This window comes from Notothenia coriiceps, unplaced genomic scaffold (genome assembly GCF_000735185.1).
Source record: "Notothenia coriiceps isolate Sejong01 unplaced genomic scaffold, NC01 NC01_scaffold00008231, whole genome shotgun sequence".
Taxonomy (NCBI): domain Eukaryota; kingdom Metazoa; phylum Chordata; class Actinopteri; order Perciformes; family Nototheniidae; genus Notothenia; species Notothenia coriiceps.
In genome coordinates this window covers 31,285-48,056 of record NW_011340932.1, presented here as the reverse complement: position 1 = coordinate 48,056, position 16,772 = coordinate 31,285, and the positions used below count along the sequence as shown (strand labels likewise).

The 16,772-nt window shown below is 39.4% G+C and overlaps 1 protein-coding gene and 1 long non-coding RNA gene across 2 annotated transcripts in view; both read right to left on the bottom strand.

Moving 5' to 3' along the window:
* Window positions 1-3,027: 3,027 nt before the first annotated feature.
* LOC104944494 (uncharacterized) lies at window positions 3,028-3,811 on the bottom strand. The gene is made up of 3 exons (XR_798232.1): window positions 3,791-3,811; window positions 3,625-3,689; window positions 3,028-3,047 (listed from the first exon to the last, which is right to left on the bottom strand). It is a non-coding gene; the product is annotated as an uncharacterized lncRNA (long non-coding RNA).
* Window positions 3,812-4,825: 1,014 nt separating this feature from the next.
* Window positions 4,826-16,772, bottom strand: part of LOC104944495 (ankyrin-3-like) — a gene marked incomplete at its 5' end in the record, with an annotated part of 39,479 nt that continues 27,532 nt past the window's right edge. Inside the window, 7 exons of the mRNA XM_010770036.1 lie at window positions 4,826-5,110; window positions 8,315-8,539; window positions 9,493-9,525; window positions 10,857-10,963; window positions 12,034-12,078; window positions 13,381-13,468; window positions 15,504-15,515. Coding sequence (XP_010768338.1) covers window positions 4,903-5,110; window positions 8,315-8,539; window positions 9,493-9,525; window positions 10,857-10,963; window positions 12,034-12,078; window positions 13,381-13,468; window positions 15,504-15,515 — 718 coding nt within the window. The remainder of the gene's footprint in view (window positions 5,111-8,314; window positions 8,540-9,492; window positions 9,526-10,856; window positions 10,964-12,033; window positions 12,079-13,380; window positions 13,469-15,503; window positions 15,516-16,772) is intronic.

The following is a 16,772-nucleotide window of genomic DNA, read 5'->3' as shown; positions in this document are numbered from 1 at the left end:
TGCAGCCGGAGCAACATTCTCTGCAGACGGGCAGGGGCTGTGTGGATGGGCTTCTTTAAGATAGTCACTAAAGGTTGGTGGTCAGTCTCCACCACTACAGGCTTTCCATACACATATTGTTCGAATTTTGAACAGGCAAACACGACAGCTAGCAGTTCTTTTTCAATTTGTGCATACCTTGTCTCTGTGTCAGTGAGAGTGCGTGATGCAAACGCTACTGGCTTGCCATCTTGCATGCACGCTGCTCCAAGTCCGTAGCATGACGCATCACAGGTGAGCGTGACTGGTCTTCTGACATCATAGTATGACAGGACAGGTGGACTTGATAAGCATGATCTAAGAAGGTCAAATGCATCCTGATGCTGCTGGAACCAACACCATGCAGTGTCCTTGTGGATGAGTTTTCTCAGTGGTGCTGCGATGTCGCTGAAGTTCGGGATGAACTTGCCGAGGTAGTTAACCATACCGAGGAAACGCTGTAGTGAGACAACGTCTGTGGGGACTGGCATGTTAGTGATTGCATCTGTCTTAGAAGGGTCTGCCTTTAGGCCTTCACTTGTGAAAATGTGACCTACATATCCTACATGATCCAGGCGAAACTTGCACTTGGCTGGATTCAGCTTTAGGTCGACTTCTCTCACTCGTTCCAGCACCTTCTTGAGGTTGGCATCATGCTCAGCAACTCCACGGCCACCAATGATGATGTCGTCAACGATGACAGAACATGGGTAACCTGCAAATAGCTGTTCCATCGAGCGTTGAAATACCTCACTAGCAGAGCTAATGCCGAAGGGCATCCTTAGGAATCTGTACCGCCCAAATGGAGTACTGAAGGTTGTCAACATGGAGGATTTCTTGTCGAGACGTATCTGCCAGAAGGAGCTTTTAGCATCTAGCACAGAAAACACTTTTGCTCCTGACATCTGTGCTGCAACTTCTTCTACTGTTCTTATAGGGTGATGTGGTCTTTTCAGCGCTGTGTTGAGGTCTTGTGGATTGATACACAGTCTTATTTCCTGCTTGTCTTTTTTGTGTGCTGCCACCATAGATGAGACCCAGTCTGTGGGCTCAGTAACTGGTATAATGACACCTATGTTTTGCATGCGGTTAAGTTCAGCTTTAACTCTGTCTTGCATTGCAATAGGAATGCGGTGGGCAGGTCTAACCACAGGTTGTACACTAGGATCAACTGTCATGGAGTAAGTGATTGGTAGTTCTCCAAGTTCATCATCAAACAGGTCTTTGTACTGCATGAGTGTCTGTGTGGTGAAATCCGTGTTGCTTTCCGTAGTGATCTGGTGGACATCTTTGCTCAATGTGACAATTCCCATGTCCACGCATGCCCGAAATCCCAGTAGTGGCTGCACATCTTTGTTCACTATGAAGAAAGGCAACGAATGGTGCTGCTCCTTTAAGCAGCAAGGCAGTGTGGCAAGGCCTTTGGTCTCAATCCTGCTTCCTCCATAAGCAACAAGGTTTATAGCAGTCTCTTGCTTCACAAGTTGCTCGCCATTGGTCACTTGTGTGAACGTTTCTTGAGACAACACATTGCATTTAGCTCCTGTGTCAACTTTCATTTCAGTTGGTATGCCATTAATGTGAATTGTAACAAATCCTTCTTCTTTGTCTTTAGCTTGAGGATTAACACTATCAATATGTCTTTCGATATCTACGCCATCCACGTAGAACGTGTCTTCTCTGTGTGTTGTGGGCTCTTCCACTGTTACTTCATGTACAGACTGGTTAAAATAATTTCTATTTGAATGACTGTTGCTGCGTGGTTTAGACTTGCAGCATTTTTTGTAGTGATTCACTTTTCCACAGTTATGGCACTTTTGCCCGAAAGCTGGACACTTTTCTCGCATAGCTGCATGGCTGCCTCCGCAATTATTACAGTTAGAGATGCTCTGGGAGTGAGCGAGTGACTGTGGCTTTGGCTGATATCTTCTGCTAGAAACAGGTCTCACTGCATTAACACTGGTAGCTTGAACGGCTAACGTCCTGCTGCTTTCCTCTGTCATTTCGTGTATACGGCAGACTGAAACAGCTTTAGCAAGTGCCAGTTCACTGTCTCTCAACAGAGTTTTTCTTAAAGAGTCATTGATTTTGCCACATACTATTCTGTCACAGATTAGTTCCTCAGCTTTATCTTCAGATAGCTGATGAATGACTCAATGCTCTCACCTTGCATCTGATTTCTTGAATGAAACTTGTGCCTTTCCATTATTTTGTTATGTTGAGGGTTGCATATTTCACGGAATTTCCGTATCAAACAGTCCGGGTCGTCCCTTGATTCAGCTGGGGAGATCACCGCACCGTCGGGGCCTGGCGCGCGCACTTCAGCTGCATACATAAAGGATCGTTCACGTTCAATGGCTTCTGGTCCAGCAAGATTGAGGAGGATGTAAGCCTTAGTCCTGGCAGCCTTGTCTGGGTGCGCTGCGGCGATGAAGATTTCATATTCCCTCTCAAAGATCCGCCAGCTCTCCGCGACGTTTCCTTCAAACATAACAGGGTCCGGACGGCAAAATCCATCCGCCATTGTAGCTGGGGCTAGCTTCAGCCAGCTAGTTAGCGTTAGCACGGTCCGTGGAAAAAAAATCCTCCAGACGAGAGGAGAGGCTTGTGCCGTCTTCTGACACCATGTATAAGTTGTCGATACTTCTTAATACATGCTTGTGTGCACAAGGAATACACAATTCATAGGCAAGTCGTGGCTTTATTTATGACCACAGCATGTACAGTGAACATGTACGTTGCATGCCGACTAACAACTGAATGCCTACTACCTTAACACATCACCGGGTGGCACATCAGCTACGGTGGCCTGCAAAGGACAAACTTAATCATATCAGAATGATCTACACACTCCATCCTCAGTTTGTCCCTCATCATCAGTGAACTTAACTGACGTCGAATGAGAGGGGTCGAATGAGGCACCTTTGAAGCCGCGGATTGCTCCATCCCACACATTGGCTCTATTAATATTGATGTATTTTTTTATTTTTGTACATGTGTGTATGTGTGCCGCAGTCAGGTATTCTGTGCTGGGAAAGACAAAGTGATGTATTGTAATATTAAAGGATGAAGCTAGTAATAAGATTTACAGTATAGAATAGAACAATTAAGTGGTAATAGTAACAATTAATAACTTTGCTCCATTTGGTCTTCTGGCTCAGACTGGCTATCAATAATGATAGGTGCATACATTTGTGTAGTTGCTGCAGTGAGAAGACAGTTGAATAATTACTTCAAATACATAATATATGCATGACAGTCACATTTACAAAAGGATGTCGATCCTCTTCCTGTTTTTTTTCAATACATTGGGTTCTAAACTGACAACAGCACTTTTGTCATACTCCTTCACAATCCTTGTAAACATTTGAAATGGATGCATTAAAAATGATCTGATCTTTGAAAAATATTTGTGGGTGTTTTTTGTATAGTCTTCACTAAGATGTCAGATGTTGTGGGTGTCATTTGGAAATGTATGAAAGTATAATTGTTCTGCTTCCTTGCAATGTTACCCACTGTGATTGAAGGCTATACAAACAAACAAATGTAAAAATAAAGATACACACCACACAACTGTGTCACGATGCAACTGTCAACCTCGTTTACCTATAGAAGTTGTTCTGACCCGGGGCTGACTGGACCTCTTCCTGGAAAGGGGTTAGTGCTCCATCCTATTTTTACCTAGGAAACAAGTGCACACAAAGGCATTTATTGATTTCATGTTCACAAATTCAAACCTACATGGTATAATTACATTTTTAATTAGTCTTACCCAATCAGACGCTGGTTGTGGGTGCCTGAGAGGTCTGATAAAGGTAAACAACAAATATATTCAAACTACTGTAGCCTACTGTTAAAACATTCTGCTTCTTGTGGCACAAAATAATATGTTGACAGTGTTTTCTTTGACCCTGGCGAACTGTTGTCCATTTGTGGAGTGCTCACTTTTGGAACATTTGGAATGTCCCACACCTGCATACACACAAATGACTGACTGAAATAAAAATAAATTCACTTTAATTAAGAATAAATGCCACGATAAATCCAAACTGACCAAGGTACATTATATTGTTTGTTGATCGTCCTTTAACTCTCACATTAGGATTTACATTGGGGCACAATAAACCAACTCCTCTCTGCACCTATAATATATCTATATGATGTCAAGAGTTACATTTAGGTGTACAGTGCTGTCTCTTGACTTGCAAGGTGTTTTACCAAACAAGCTAACGCTAGCTGGGTAAATATGACGCTCTTTGTATCAAAACAAAACTTACCTTCTTATATATCGACTTTTTCCACTTCGATCAACTTTATTTCCTCCGGCTTCAATTTGCAGCACTCTTGTTCGTTCTCTCTATGTCTGGTCAGACATCAATCTGTTCCACGTAGCGCGCCCCCTAGAGGCCTGGAGCACTTCCGGAATGTTTTTTTTTTGGTATGTGTTTTGGGATTTGTACGTGCTTTGGACTTTGCATATCGTTTTGGTATTTGCAGCGTTTTTTTGTTGCGTTTGTTTTCGGGATTTGTGTGTTGTATTTAGTTTGCATCGTTTCTGTAAATGCAGCGTTTTTCTGTTGTATTTGTTTTCAGGGTTTGTTTGTTTTTCATTTCATTATTTGCAGGTGTTTCCTGCTAATGTATGCATTTTGGGCCGTTGTTCCGCGTTTGCACCTGCCGGCCACCGTACATATCATTCTACAAAGAGGGACTTAAAAAGCACTATATCATTTAATTTGAAAGAATAAAAACAAAACAAAAATGACTTCCCATGTTTTATCGTTTTTTAAGACATTACATAATTTATAAAGACTCTTGAAAGAATGGTTTAGGAAATGTTATTACCAAATCACCTTGACATAAAAAATACTTGGCTGATTGGCATTATAAGACAAAGTTTAGACACAAAAAAGAAGAAATCTGAACTTGTGCTTCACCTTCATCCATCCCACTGAGGAGCTGCCTGAGGTCGTCAGTCTTGTAGTCGTACACGTGCTCCTTCCAGCTCTCCCCGTTCTCGCTGCGCAGCAGGATCAGCTCTCTCTCCTGGCCTCGCATCGAGCCAAAATGAGGGATCTCCACAATCACAGGCCTGGTGAGGAGCATGTCATGAAAGCAAGATGTAATTAATCGTATTCGAATGCAATGGCAGGCGATGGGTAAACCAAGAAAGTAGAGGTTAAGTTGCTAAATCAAATCTGAAATACAAATAATGGAGGATACATCATACATAGGGGGGTGATAATCACTAATGAAAGATGAAATCCATTCAGATTGTTAATTCTACAAGGGAAATATGAACAAGGAACATTAAAGAACGTTGATGTAAGAAACACACTTTACAGGTATGAATGAACTTTGCTTCTGCTGATGACAGAGGATCTTTAAAATGATAGCGGTGGCCGTGCTGCAGTTGAAGGGACACTTGCAGTGTGTGTCATACAGTGTAAGGCATGAATTGATATGAAATAGATGGAGGAGTGAGATGAGAAAGCTGCACAGCCCTTATTCAAACAAGGCACGATGGCAACACAAGAGAGAAGGGTGAACGTACTCTAGTCTGAGGACCATTTTTACCTCAGAGTAGAGAGTACAAAAGGACACACAGAGGAACTATAGTTATTGATCATTCCCTTGGCAAAGTCACAAAATTATGTTTTTTAAGTACTTTCTTCTCAATCAGCGTCTTTCTATGAGTGATAAAGTCCTACATTAACTATATTCACAATTTTCTGCCAAAGTTAAATTAATCTAGGTTGTATACAGACGGTGAAAAGGTACCTTACTTGTAAATCTGTAGTCTAGGGAAAAGGTACTCAAATATGTAACTCATATGTATCACAACAGTGTAGTAATACTCAGTTACAAGTACAAGTCATGTGTCAAGTAAAGGTACAAAAGTATTAGCATCAAATAGGCTTGCAGTATCAAAGTTAATCAATAACTTGTTTGGAAATTGTGGGAAAGTTTTAACAGACTGCTAGCACTTTTTGACTTTCTAGTTCTGTGCTGTTATCAGTTGTTCTAAAACTAGAGTTCACTTTAAAAAAAAAAAGAAAAAGGAAATAAAAAAAAGCTACAGCCTTCTGCTTTAATAATATTTGCTTTAATAAACGATCATTAAAACCTCATGTTTGGATCGCATCTTGCAGGTTCAATGCCAAGTATTTATTCATTTAAATGCATAATTTTGTGTTATTACTATATTATATAAGTCTCTGTAAATACATTACACAAACATTTTGTAGGATGACATACAACTGAACCTAAAAGGTGAAGTAAAGTAACAGCGGTCATGAGAAGCAGGATGATGCTCGGCTTGAGGAGGAAAAGGCTCATGCCCAACAAGTGCAGTCAAGTCCAAACAGCCAATCAAAACTTCTTCTTTCAGGGACGTCATAAGCCCACTGAAAGGTTCTGAAATAAAATATATACAATGGTCTCTGAATGAAAGTGGCTTGAAAATAACCGTCATGGATTTAAAGGGTAGTTTTAGGAAGAATTATAAAATATCAAATGTAAAATCTATATTTTATGTCTCACTCTAACATGTTATTAAGGCTAATACAAATCATACAAATGACTTTATATGTAATACTAGTAACTAATTGTCCTCACTTCAAAAGGTTAATTACGTCATTGATTTCTTCCCAAAAATACTTGAAACCATGTAGCAGTAATGCCGTATCCTGACAAATCAATAGAGATGGGTAAAATAATCATATCCTTCAGCATGAGTCAGCCTGGGTCATGTTGCTTCCTCGGGGGAGGTGGGAGGTACGTAAAGGAGAGGAGAAGGTGGGGGGGGGGTGCTATGTTTGGTTCCTACCCAACAAATCTAGTTCCTCTGGGTCCCAGCTGAAGCACTGGACTAACCAGGCTCTCGCCTTCACTAAGGGCTGGCAGCTTTCTGGGAAGATGTAGTTTACTGCGTCCACAAGATAATGAAAAACACGCGCACCCCAACATATACACACACTTGTAAAGTCAGTAACAGCACACACTGCAGAGTTGTATCGTTAAATTAATTCCTGTTTCTATTGTCCAGCACTCAGCAAGGACAACAGCAACAGCAAATACACAATCACAATAACAGTTTATGGTTGGAATACACACATGGTGTATCAACATCTAATATTAACAAATGTAATTACTCCTGAAGATAATACGCTCCGGTGGAAAAACTATTTAAATACTGTTTAGCCATTTTCTATTACCAAACAAGGTTGCCAAATGGTGATTGAGCAGATTCATATTGAAAGCATTTAATTGTTGAAACACAAGCAACTTTTATCATGAAGTTGTCACAGGACATGCAATGTGTTTTTCAGTGAGCTTGACGTTGGCTGCTGTTGTTCATAAAAAATTAGTGTAAAAAACAAGACAGCAAAGACGTAATGATCGGCATTTTTGACAGCTGTTAGAAATTATATTACAAATATTGCAGAAAGTAATGGAAGAATCAAGAGCAGCCACAGTGAGCGGTAAGAGGAAGAGCTATGGATGCGAGGGAGCAAACTTTCATTTTCACATATTTCTTTGTTGAAGCATCTAAAACCACATTTGCTGTTTTCACCAAATAGGGTGATGCCTGATTCACTAGGACTGTAAGTTTAGGGATTTCAACTTAAAGTAGAAAAAAAGTAATATTGCAGTGTAGAAAACCTCTGTTGCATTTGTCTATTTAATAGCATAATCTTTTTACTTTTGTCTTTATTTATTTTTCATAAAATGAGATGAACTACTCCAGCTTTAAAACGAGCTGAAATAGTAACAGATATTTGTGTCTCAAAGCTGCAATCTAATTCAGAACTATCTTTGGACATGCAGACAGTATGTTGCATTGTATTAACACTGTAATTATGTAAATGAACAGGAGTGAAAGCATGTTCATTCAGTTGAGACAAATCTATCAACTCTGTTGGCTTTGACAAACTTCCTGACATAGGGTTGTAATGTATATAAAATTAAAACATGTGCACTATTCATTTTCTTCCCATGGTCCTTAATTTTACACAGTTTACATCCGTTAGCAATGTTGCCTTTACTTTGCCAATGTCCGGACTTAATGCTTGAGGGTTATCACACTGCAACAATTACACTTTAACTGCAAATTACACAGCATGTATTCCACCTAAACATGCACATAGACTCATTCACACTTTAGAAATATAACGCAGATGGCGTGAGATGGCTATGGCAAGAAGCAGAAGGAATAAGAAGTCAAGTCCCGAAAAAAAAACAAATTAAGCAAACAACACTATTGGTGAGTTAAAAAAAGAAATGTGAGTCTCACCCGAGGAACTGAGCTCCTGCAGGACCGACTTCAACCAATCGGCTGGCCAGGCCTTCTCCTTCCACCATCGGTGGGGGCGTGGCCAGTTTGTGTCTCTTGACCAGGCGACAGGTGATTCTGGTGGGCGCCGTGCACTTCCTGGGCGGGATGATGATGCGCATGCCGTTGTGACGACTCCCTCTCATGGAGCCACCTCTGGCGTCCACCATGAAGCTGACCAGGAACCTGACGGAGGGAGAGAAAAGGAAGAAACAGGAGCAGAGGAAAAAGAGTGAGAGGAGACGGTGGAGCAGAGAGTGCAAAGTGAAAGAAAGATGGATAACAGATAGACGGAGAGTATAGAAAAGGAATGGAATAGAAAGTAATACACATCAATTAAACGTCGGCATTGATGGAGAGGGAAGAGCTTTAGTTGAGGTGAAATCCCTTCTCATGCCGTGATCTCCAAAACACACACAAAGTGTAAGTGTGAGCAAAAGAGATAAAGATAGAACAGAAGTGTTTCAGAAGAGTTTTCTGTGTTGGCTATGGCTGCCCTTGAAAAGTTGGTGGTTACAGTCAGAAAACACCAACTTTGCCAAATAGATGTAACAATATCGCTACATAAAAGTGCTTATTTTTCAGTGAATATTATTACAAGTGGATGAATTACCCATAATGCCAACACAGGAGCCTCCGGTGTGTCTTATTCATACAAGGTACAGTAGTCCTGTGTGTAACTCATTGTAGAAGGAAATACCATAAAACACACACTGCACACAGATCCACACCATGCAATTTGGTGAACAATATTTCATGTTAGTTATATGTAGGCTTTGAATAAATGATGTGAATATAAATCGTCCAGTTCAAATATATAAAAAATATTATAAAGAGGAAACATTTTTTTTAAAGTATTGTAAAAATGTACCTTAAAATGGGATAAAAAATAATTTAACCAGACATTTGAACATGAAAATGTCACATATTATACGTTGAAGAGACTCAAAGATTTCCTCCAAACAAAAGGAATACACACAAGGTCCAAAAATTCGATCTGTTACAACACAGTTCATGTGTGAGGAGAGCAAACACAGATGTTATGAGTGAACGGAGAGGGGGGGGGCGTGATGTCACCAGGAAGTAACAACAAACAAGGTGGAGGTGACAAAAGAAGGCAACCAATCACAGTCAATCACCTGCTGTCGTACTGCGGGAGCGGAGAGGAAAAACTGCAGGATGGACGACAAAGCAACGCAGGAGTGACAGGTCAACAAGAGAGGAAACACCACCGAGAAGACCACCACCAAGGAGTCCTTTAAAGAATAGCTCGACATTTTGGGAGATATGCTTATTTGCTTTCTGGCCGAGGGTTCGATGAGAAGTCGAGCCTTTCTTTTGTATATTGGTTCACAGTTATCAGCCGGTTAGCTTAGCTTACCTTAGCTTAGCACCAAGTCTGAATTGTAATTTGCTAACTATTGATAATTAGTGTGGTGTAAAATTGTGTATGCAATGTGTTCCAATTTCAAAGTACTGTATGTTGATTTGTGTACGCCAGAAATGCCTGGATGTAAAGAAGATTAGCAGGAATTTCTGAGTATGACACGTGAATTCACGGGACATATTTAGACTGTCCAATGGCGGACTGCAGGAAAGCTAGTTTAAATCATTAACCAATAAAATAATAACGAAAGATGACCAGTGAAATAAGGTGCGGTCACGAGGATAAATGCTCACATATACAAAATAATATAATTTAAAACCTTTAACAATTTACATTTCGATTTATATAATACTGAAATATATCAATTCTACGGCAGCTCGGAGAAGTATTGCTTTAAACGTTACTGTCAATAAATACGACAAATTGCTTAAGTTAAGGTAAGTGTGGAATTACATTTTCAAATGTTATTTAGTGCACATTATTTAGTAGATACTAATTAAGTTTGTATTGATGGGATTTCAAACACAACCCAAGTGTGCTTTAGAGGTGCTGGGTGGATCTTAGAAAGGATCAATGTTTTCCAGGTTTCAAGTCTTTTGTGCTAAGCTAAGCTAATTCGCTACTTTCAGTTGCCATTATTCCTTTTCAATTTACTGGACAGACCTGAAGTAAATGTTCTCATCGAACTCTACGCCAGAAAGCTAAGGGCATACTTCCGACAATGTCAAACTTTTGCTTTAAATTTCAGAACCTTAATTTCCGCATTTCTCTGAGTCAAGTGGGATCTGTTGCGGCGAGGCCAAGGATTTACCTGACCTTTAGCATCAGATGAGCACAGTTCAAATTTTAGGGTTTGGTTAAACACAGAGAAAAACTGAAGCCATCAGTTTCTAAGGTTAAATGTATTTGCAGACTGATTGAATACAGTGACTACGGAAATAAGAGAAGTGTAACTTTTGCTAACAGACAGAGAAGGGAAACTGCTGCATGTAGGGGCCATTTTCTCAAGGGAAAAGTACATGAAAAAGGGAGACAGACAGAGAATATACAGGTGGGAGGAAACACAGACAAGCACATGTCTTGTATCCTTCTTTATCCACTTTAAAACGTGCTTACCCCGAGTGTATTGGCGAGGACACTATGTTGACATTATCATGGGCGTCTGGGGTCCAACTGTATCTCCTCAGAGAGTCGTTATCGCAGTCCTTAGCCACCGCCAGATGCTGTGGAGGAGACAAGGTCATTGCAATGCATTAGTGTGTGTGTATGTGTGTCCATGTGACCGACATTGCATGTGCAGAAGAAGAAATACATAATGTACGATGAGGATGAATTTGTGCATTTAAATTGCCATGAAGTATACAAACCAAATATGAAAATGTGTTGATAAAGTCTGACTTTTAAAAGAAAAGTTGGCTTTTTTCTCGTTTCCTTAACCTTTAGTTTTATTCTCAAGAGCTAGCCGTGAGCTCTGATATAACATGATGACAAGGCATTTCCTCTCAAGCTTATTTCTAGTTTCACCTCCTCTGGGGAAGGTGGCATCAACACTAGTACCGCTTGCAAGATTTATGGCTGAGTCATAACATTATTTCTATTCTCAGGAGACGGCAGCAGCTGTCGTTATGAAATAGAACATCTGAAGATACTGTATAAGTACCCAAGCAATCAAAAACACCATCTATACATTTAGTATATTAGTGGGAAAAAAGGAAAACATTACCAGAACAATAGTCTTTTAAATAAAAAAAAATTGACTCCTTTACAGATGGTAAGAACAGAAAACCAGCACCATATGTTTAAAGTAAATGGATGCAATTGGTAAAGAAAACAGGTCTTTAAAAATAATTTTACGGCTAATTAATGCTAAAATGCATTAATAAAGACGAAATTTGCTGACTTAAAAATGTAGTGTTTTATTCCGAAAAAATAGCCATGTCATAAAACGTCAATGGACACTTATAACTGTTATGAGTGTTAACGTTTGTAATAATTATAAACACCTATATAACAAATGTTAATGAGTTGATGACAAAACATTGGAATTCCTACCATATAAGATGAACACAATATGACTCTTATTCAATCCCATTATTAATAAGGAAGGAATCCAGTAAGTAGTGTCTCTAATTATTGATCATCAACACATGGATAAAGAACATAGTAACAATGAAGAGAAAATGATGAATATACATATACATGCTTTGATGAAAAAAATAAATACACCACATATAAAACATGATCAAATGAAAAAGTGTGAATGACATATTCTCACATGCACTTAAACGTCTACCTTGTTGCGCTTCTCTACAATGAAAGACCTCTCCTTACAGAGCATCTGGAGCAGCGTGAAAGGAGACAGCTGTTATTTAGCAGCTGTTACATTCAGACATCATTAAACCATGTTTCTGTGAATTACATTACTCAGTGTAGCAACACTGTCTGTCACACCTTTAGAGGAAAATGAATCGCGTGCATACTAGAACATGGCGAGACTTCTTCTGAGAAAAGCTTTAAAGTTCTCCGCCTAATTCTTTTCATAGGGAATGTAGGATACAATATATTTGTAAATAGATTAGGAGTTTCTGGACCTGTCTTCCAAATGTTTGAAAGTGCAATACTTAAAATATGGCAACTATTGTAAAGCATTGTGGAGTTTGACATATTTGATGAAATAAATAAAGACATCTGTCACCAAAAGGGAATTATTGTTTCTGTATCATGTATCATTTTGGCAATGACATTTTCTAACAATAAGCAGCAATTTCTAATGCTGGGAACATTTCTAGTTTTTTTGTAATTTACCAGGGATCCCACTCGATTCCCTCATATCTAAGTAATAACCCAACACGACATAGCCTGAGAGACGGATCAATGTTAATAACCATTGCACTCTCTTGAGGCAGGTGGGGCATTAACAATATCTAACTGTGGGAAACGCATGCAGACAGCAGTACGTCTATTTACTAACTATTACTAACAAAACATTGAAAGACATTTTGGGTCTTGTAGACTATTAAGGCTTAGATTTTGTTGTCCTTAAATTCACAAAAGTTCAAGGTTTTCAAGGCCTCATGGAACTAACGCTACCAAAACAAGGCTTTATCCAAACCATCTTTTTTGATTCTAGAACTAATAATGCTTATAGATGGAAAACAATATAATTTATATCATGACACTAACGAAGATATTTGATAAGTCTTCAAAACAAACTCATAAGGAGGTAGAAGTTTACTGATGCCAGGCCTGGTTGGGTTGTTCTTGGCTCCTGCGATATACCCTCTAAAAAAGAAATTTCACATGAATTCCAACTTTACTTTGAAAAAGCCAATTTGTTGCACCCTGAAAGTAAGTGGTCCATGCAATCCCTCGGAGATAGCACCACTCACCACTGATCCCATTTCCTCTTTCAGTCCTATGTACAGTAACAGGATTGGCCGTTTTCATGTCAACACTACCTCAGGTGTAAAAGGATTGGTTTAACCTGGCCTTTCACAAAGCGCTTAGTCAGCATGGCACATTTAGAGACAGAACTTTTTGTCTCTTGTTGAGGTTAGTGACCTGTGGATTACTGAGCAGGAAAGAAATTGAAATTAATGCTAACATGGAGAGAAAAAAAAAAGAAACACCTAGTACGTACCATGTCCTTGCCAGGTGCCAGCATCTCCTCTATCATCATGCTGTCCCGTGTGAAGGAGCTCCGATTCAACGTGTTGGACCTATCAGAACTGAAGGAACGCAGGCTTGGTGGGGTTGCCGGTTACCAAGACAACATTCACAATGATGGAGAGGGGAGGTGCAGAGGAGGGGTTGGGAGGAAGGTGGGGTGTAAGGGGGGGGGAGAAAGTGAACAGAAAAAACAAACATAAACACATTAAATGCATGCAGCTTCCAGGAACCTGACTGTATGCCACCAGTGACAACAACAACAACCACATGAAGGAAGAACGATCTTTAGGATAGAACTTAAAAGTGTTTCCATTGCTAGAAACAAGGGAGTGGTGTACAAAGGATACTGTATGAGGCCACAACACCAATTACAAAAACTGTAGAAATCCAGATGCAAATGCAGTTGACAATGTAGATTTTCCAAATAACATTGTTACAACAATTCCTAGGGTTTACACCAACTTTATTTGAGCCTCATCAGTCTCAGAGGCTACTCACATCATGCCAGCACACAATTTGAATGCCCTAAAAGCCTGAGGGTAGCAGCTAATGAAAGCTAAGCAAACTACTATATGATGGACAATGGACACAGCATGAGGACAGTAGGCTGGCTGACAAGATGAAAAATAGGCAGATGATTAGCTGCTAATTTTGTCTTACACTTTTGTTCAAATACAGTTGTCATGGACGATGAGCAGTGTTGTTTATGAGACATTAGTGAGATGAATTAAGAGCATTCACAGGCAAGGACAAAAAAATGAATGTTTGCTTAATGTCTCTACCGCGGTTACAGCAGCTCTATTTGCTCCACATACTGTAAGTAAACCGGTGTGAACCAATTAGCCGGTGCTCAGAGGAGCTGCTCTGTAGCGCAGCAACTCATTCTGACAGGACAAATCTGTGGAAGCACAGAAAGGCCATCTGGCAATATAAATGATACATATTTAAATGATATTATCTCAAGATTGCAAGAGTCTTTTGCTATCTCAAAATATTAAAGCAACTTCCTCATAATAGAAAAGGTTATACCTTTGGAAAACAAAAGGTTGTATTGTTCAGATAACGATCCCATTACCAAGCGATCACAAATTATTTTCACATTTAATTTGATGATCTCTAAGGTATTAATTTCTCGATAAAAATGTTTTTTTATTTTGAAAGACTTAACATTTAATAATAGATGAAAGCTCCACCCATGGCGCAATAACACTTTGTCTAAGGAATACATGCAATACTATGATATTTGTATACAACAAAATAATTATATTATATATAATAAAATAGATGTTATCTATCTACTAGATACAAAATTCAGGTTTGTATTGTTAAGAAAATATTGAAATAGTGGCACCAAGATAATTGATGATGCTGTACTTTGTAAAAACTGATATTGTTGGCAAAAAAATCATCCTATATTTTCAATGACTTTTTGTAGTTTCTTTTCAAGCTAGATATATCATTATTATTAAAAAAAATATTGTGTAAATGAAATTCATAATAAATTAATAAATTAAATATACATTTCCATACAAAAGAAAGAAACAAAACATATATTGCTCAAGAAAAAATGTGCTCGACCACAGACAGTAAGATTATTCTTTACTGTTCCTTACTGTACATGACACTAAACTGATGTAGGCAATAGCTATTGCCGACAGATATATCAGTTCAGGCCCCTGGAAGCGTGATGAGGGAAAACTCCGCACATAAACCAAAATAATGCAAAGCTCCACCTTTGTGGCTAACGCATAAAGACCCAGGCGGTTATGAAACAGTCACCACAGTCCAACACAAAAGCACACTCATGGAGCTGCTCCCTCACAGGCAGGGAACACAGCACAACTGTTTTCAAATGAAGGCATACATAAAATATCACACAAGTGGACCACAGTACGCAACACAGGGCCTGATGTCAACATACAAAAGTGTTAAAACTAAAATAATCTGGCAAAAATCATCGAGTTAGTAGTCAAACATTCACAGTAAAGATTTATTTCAGTTGACCACTGGAGTCTGGGGAGGGGAAGGGGTGAAATGTGGGAAGGGGTTAGGTATTGGGGGGAGGGGGGGGGCTCTTCATGCCTTCAGCCTTACCTGACTTTGGGGCTAACATTAAGAACGGACATGAGGAGAGAGTAAAAGATCATGAACAAACAGAGAAGTGGAGAGATGCAGAGAGGAGAAGGCCAGGTTGGTAGAATCATGCCAAATGCTGACTGACTGACTGACTGACTGCCTGTCTTACTACCTGACTGACTGACTGTCTCACTGACTGTCTGTCTCACTGACTGACTGACTGTCTCACTGACTGTCTGTCTCACTGACTGACTGACTGACTGACTGTCTGTCTGTCTGTCTCACTGACTGACTGACTGTCTGTCTGTCTGTCTGTCTCACTACCTGACTGAATGACTGTCTCACTGACTGACTGTCTGTCTCACTACCTGACTGACTGTCTCACTACCTGACTGACTGTCTGACTGTCTGTCTCACTACCTGACTGACTGTCTCAATACCTGACTGACTGTCTTACTGTCTGTCTCACTGACTGACTGTCTCACTACCTGACTGACTGACTGTCTCACTGACTGACTGTCTCACTACCTGACTGACTGACTGACTGATTGTCTGACTGAGTGCCCATTAACCTGCCTGGTATCCACACCGATCACTGTCGGACTACAACTTTGAGCACACATACCATTTATGACAAATTATTATATGAACTCCCAATATTCTGGTGAACATCAGTGCTTCTTCATCTTAACCCCCGACATGTCATCCTGCTTCAAATCCAAACTTGTAAAATACATTGAATACAGCCTGGTCAGTGGCCTGTAATCATGATGTCATGGGATATTTTTGGCAAGAAACTTAAATATCTATAGTTGATGTTTGCAATATAAATTGGTATTAGAGAGGGGATGTTTGACCTGTTTACCTTTATAACATTAACCTGCAAACGGTTATAAAGGAGTGTAGGTTGAAGTACATGGGATGTACTGTTTTGTTTGAGCTTTTTAATAAGCTATCAAATTGGGTATGGAAAGACCTGGAATTACTGGCATTGGGTTTAACTATAATTTCTGTCATTGTAAAATCCTGAACTTGCCAATATTAGTTAACAAACTTTAAACAACCTAGGTCACATACACAACGTACCTAACTGACTTATGTTACTTAAGTTAACTAAACAACCTATTTATTTAAAGACAAACTATGACTTAAAGCTAATCCAGTAAGTATTTTAATTAACATTGTTCACCAAGTGTTGAAGTCTATTGGACATTGGCTTAAAAAAAGCCTTCAGTCGGTGGATAAGACTCAAAATAAAACTTTAAAATGGTGCGACAAAAGACATCT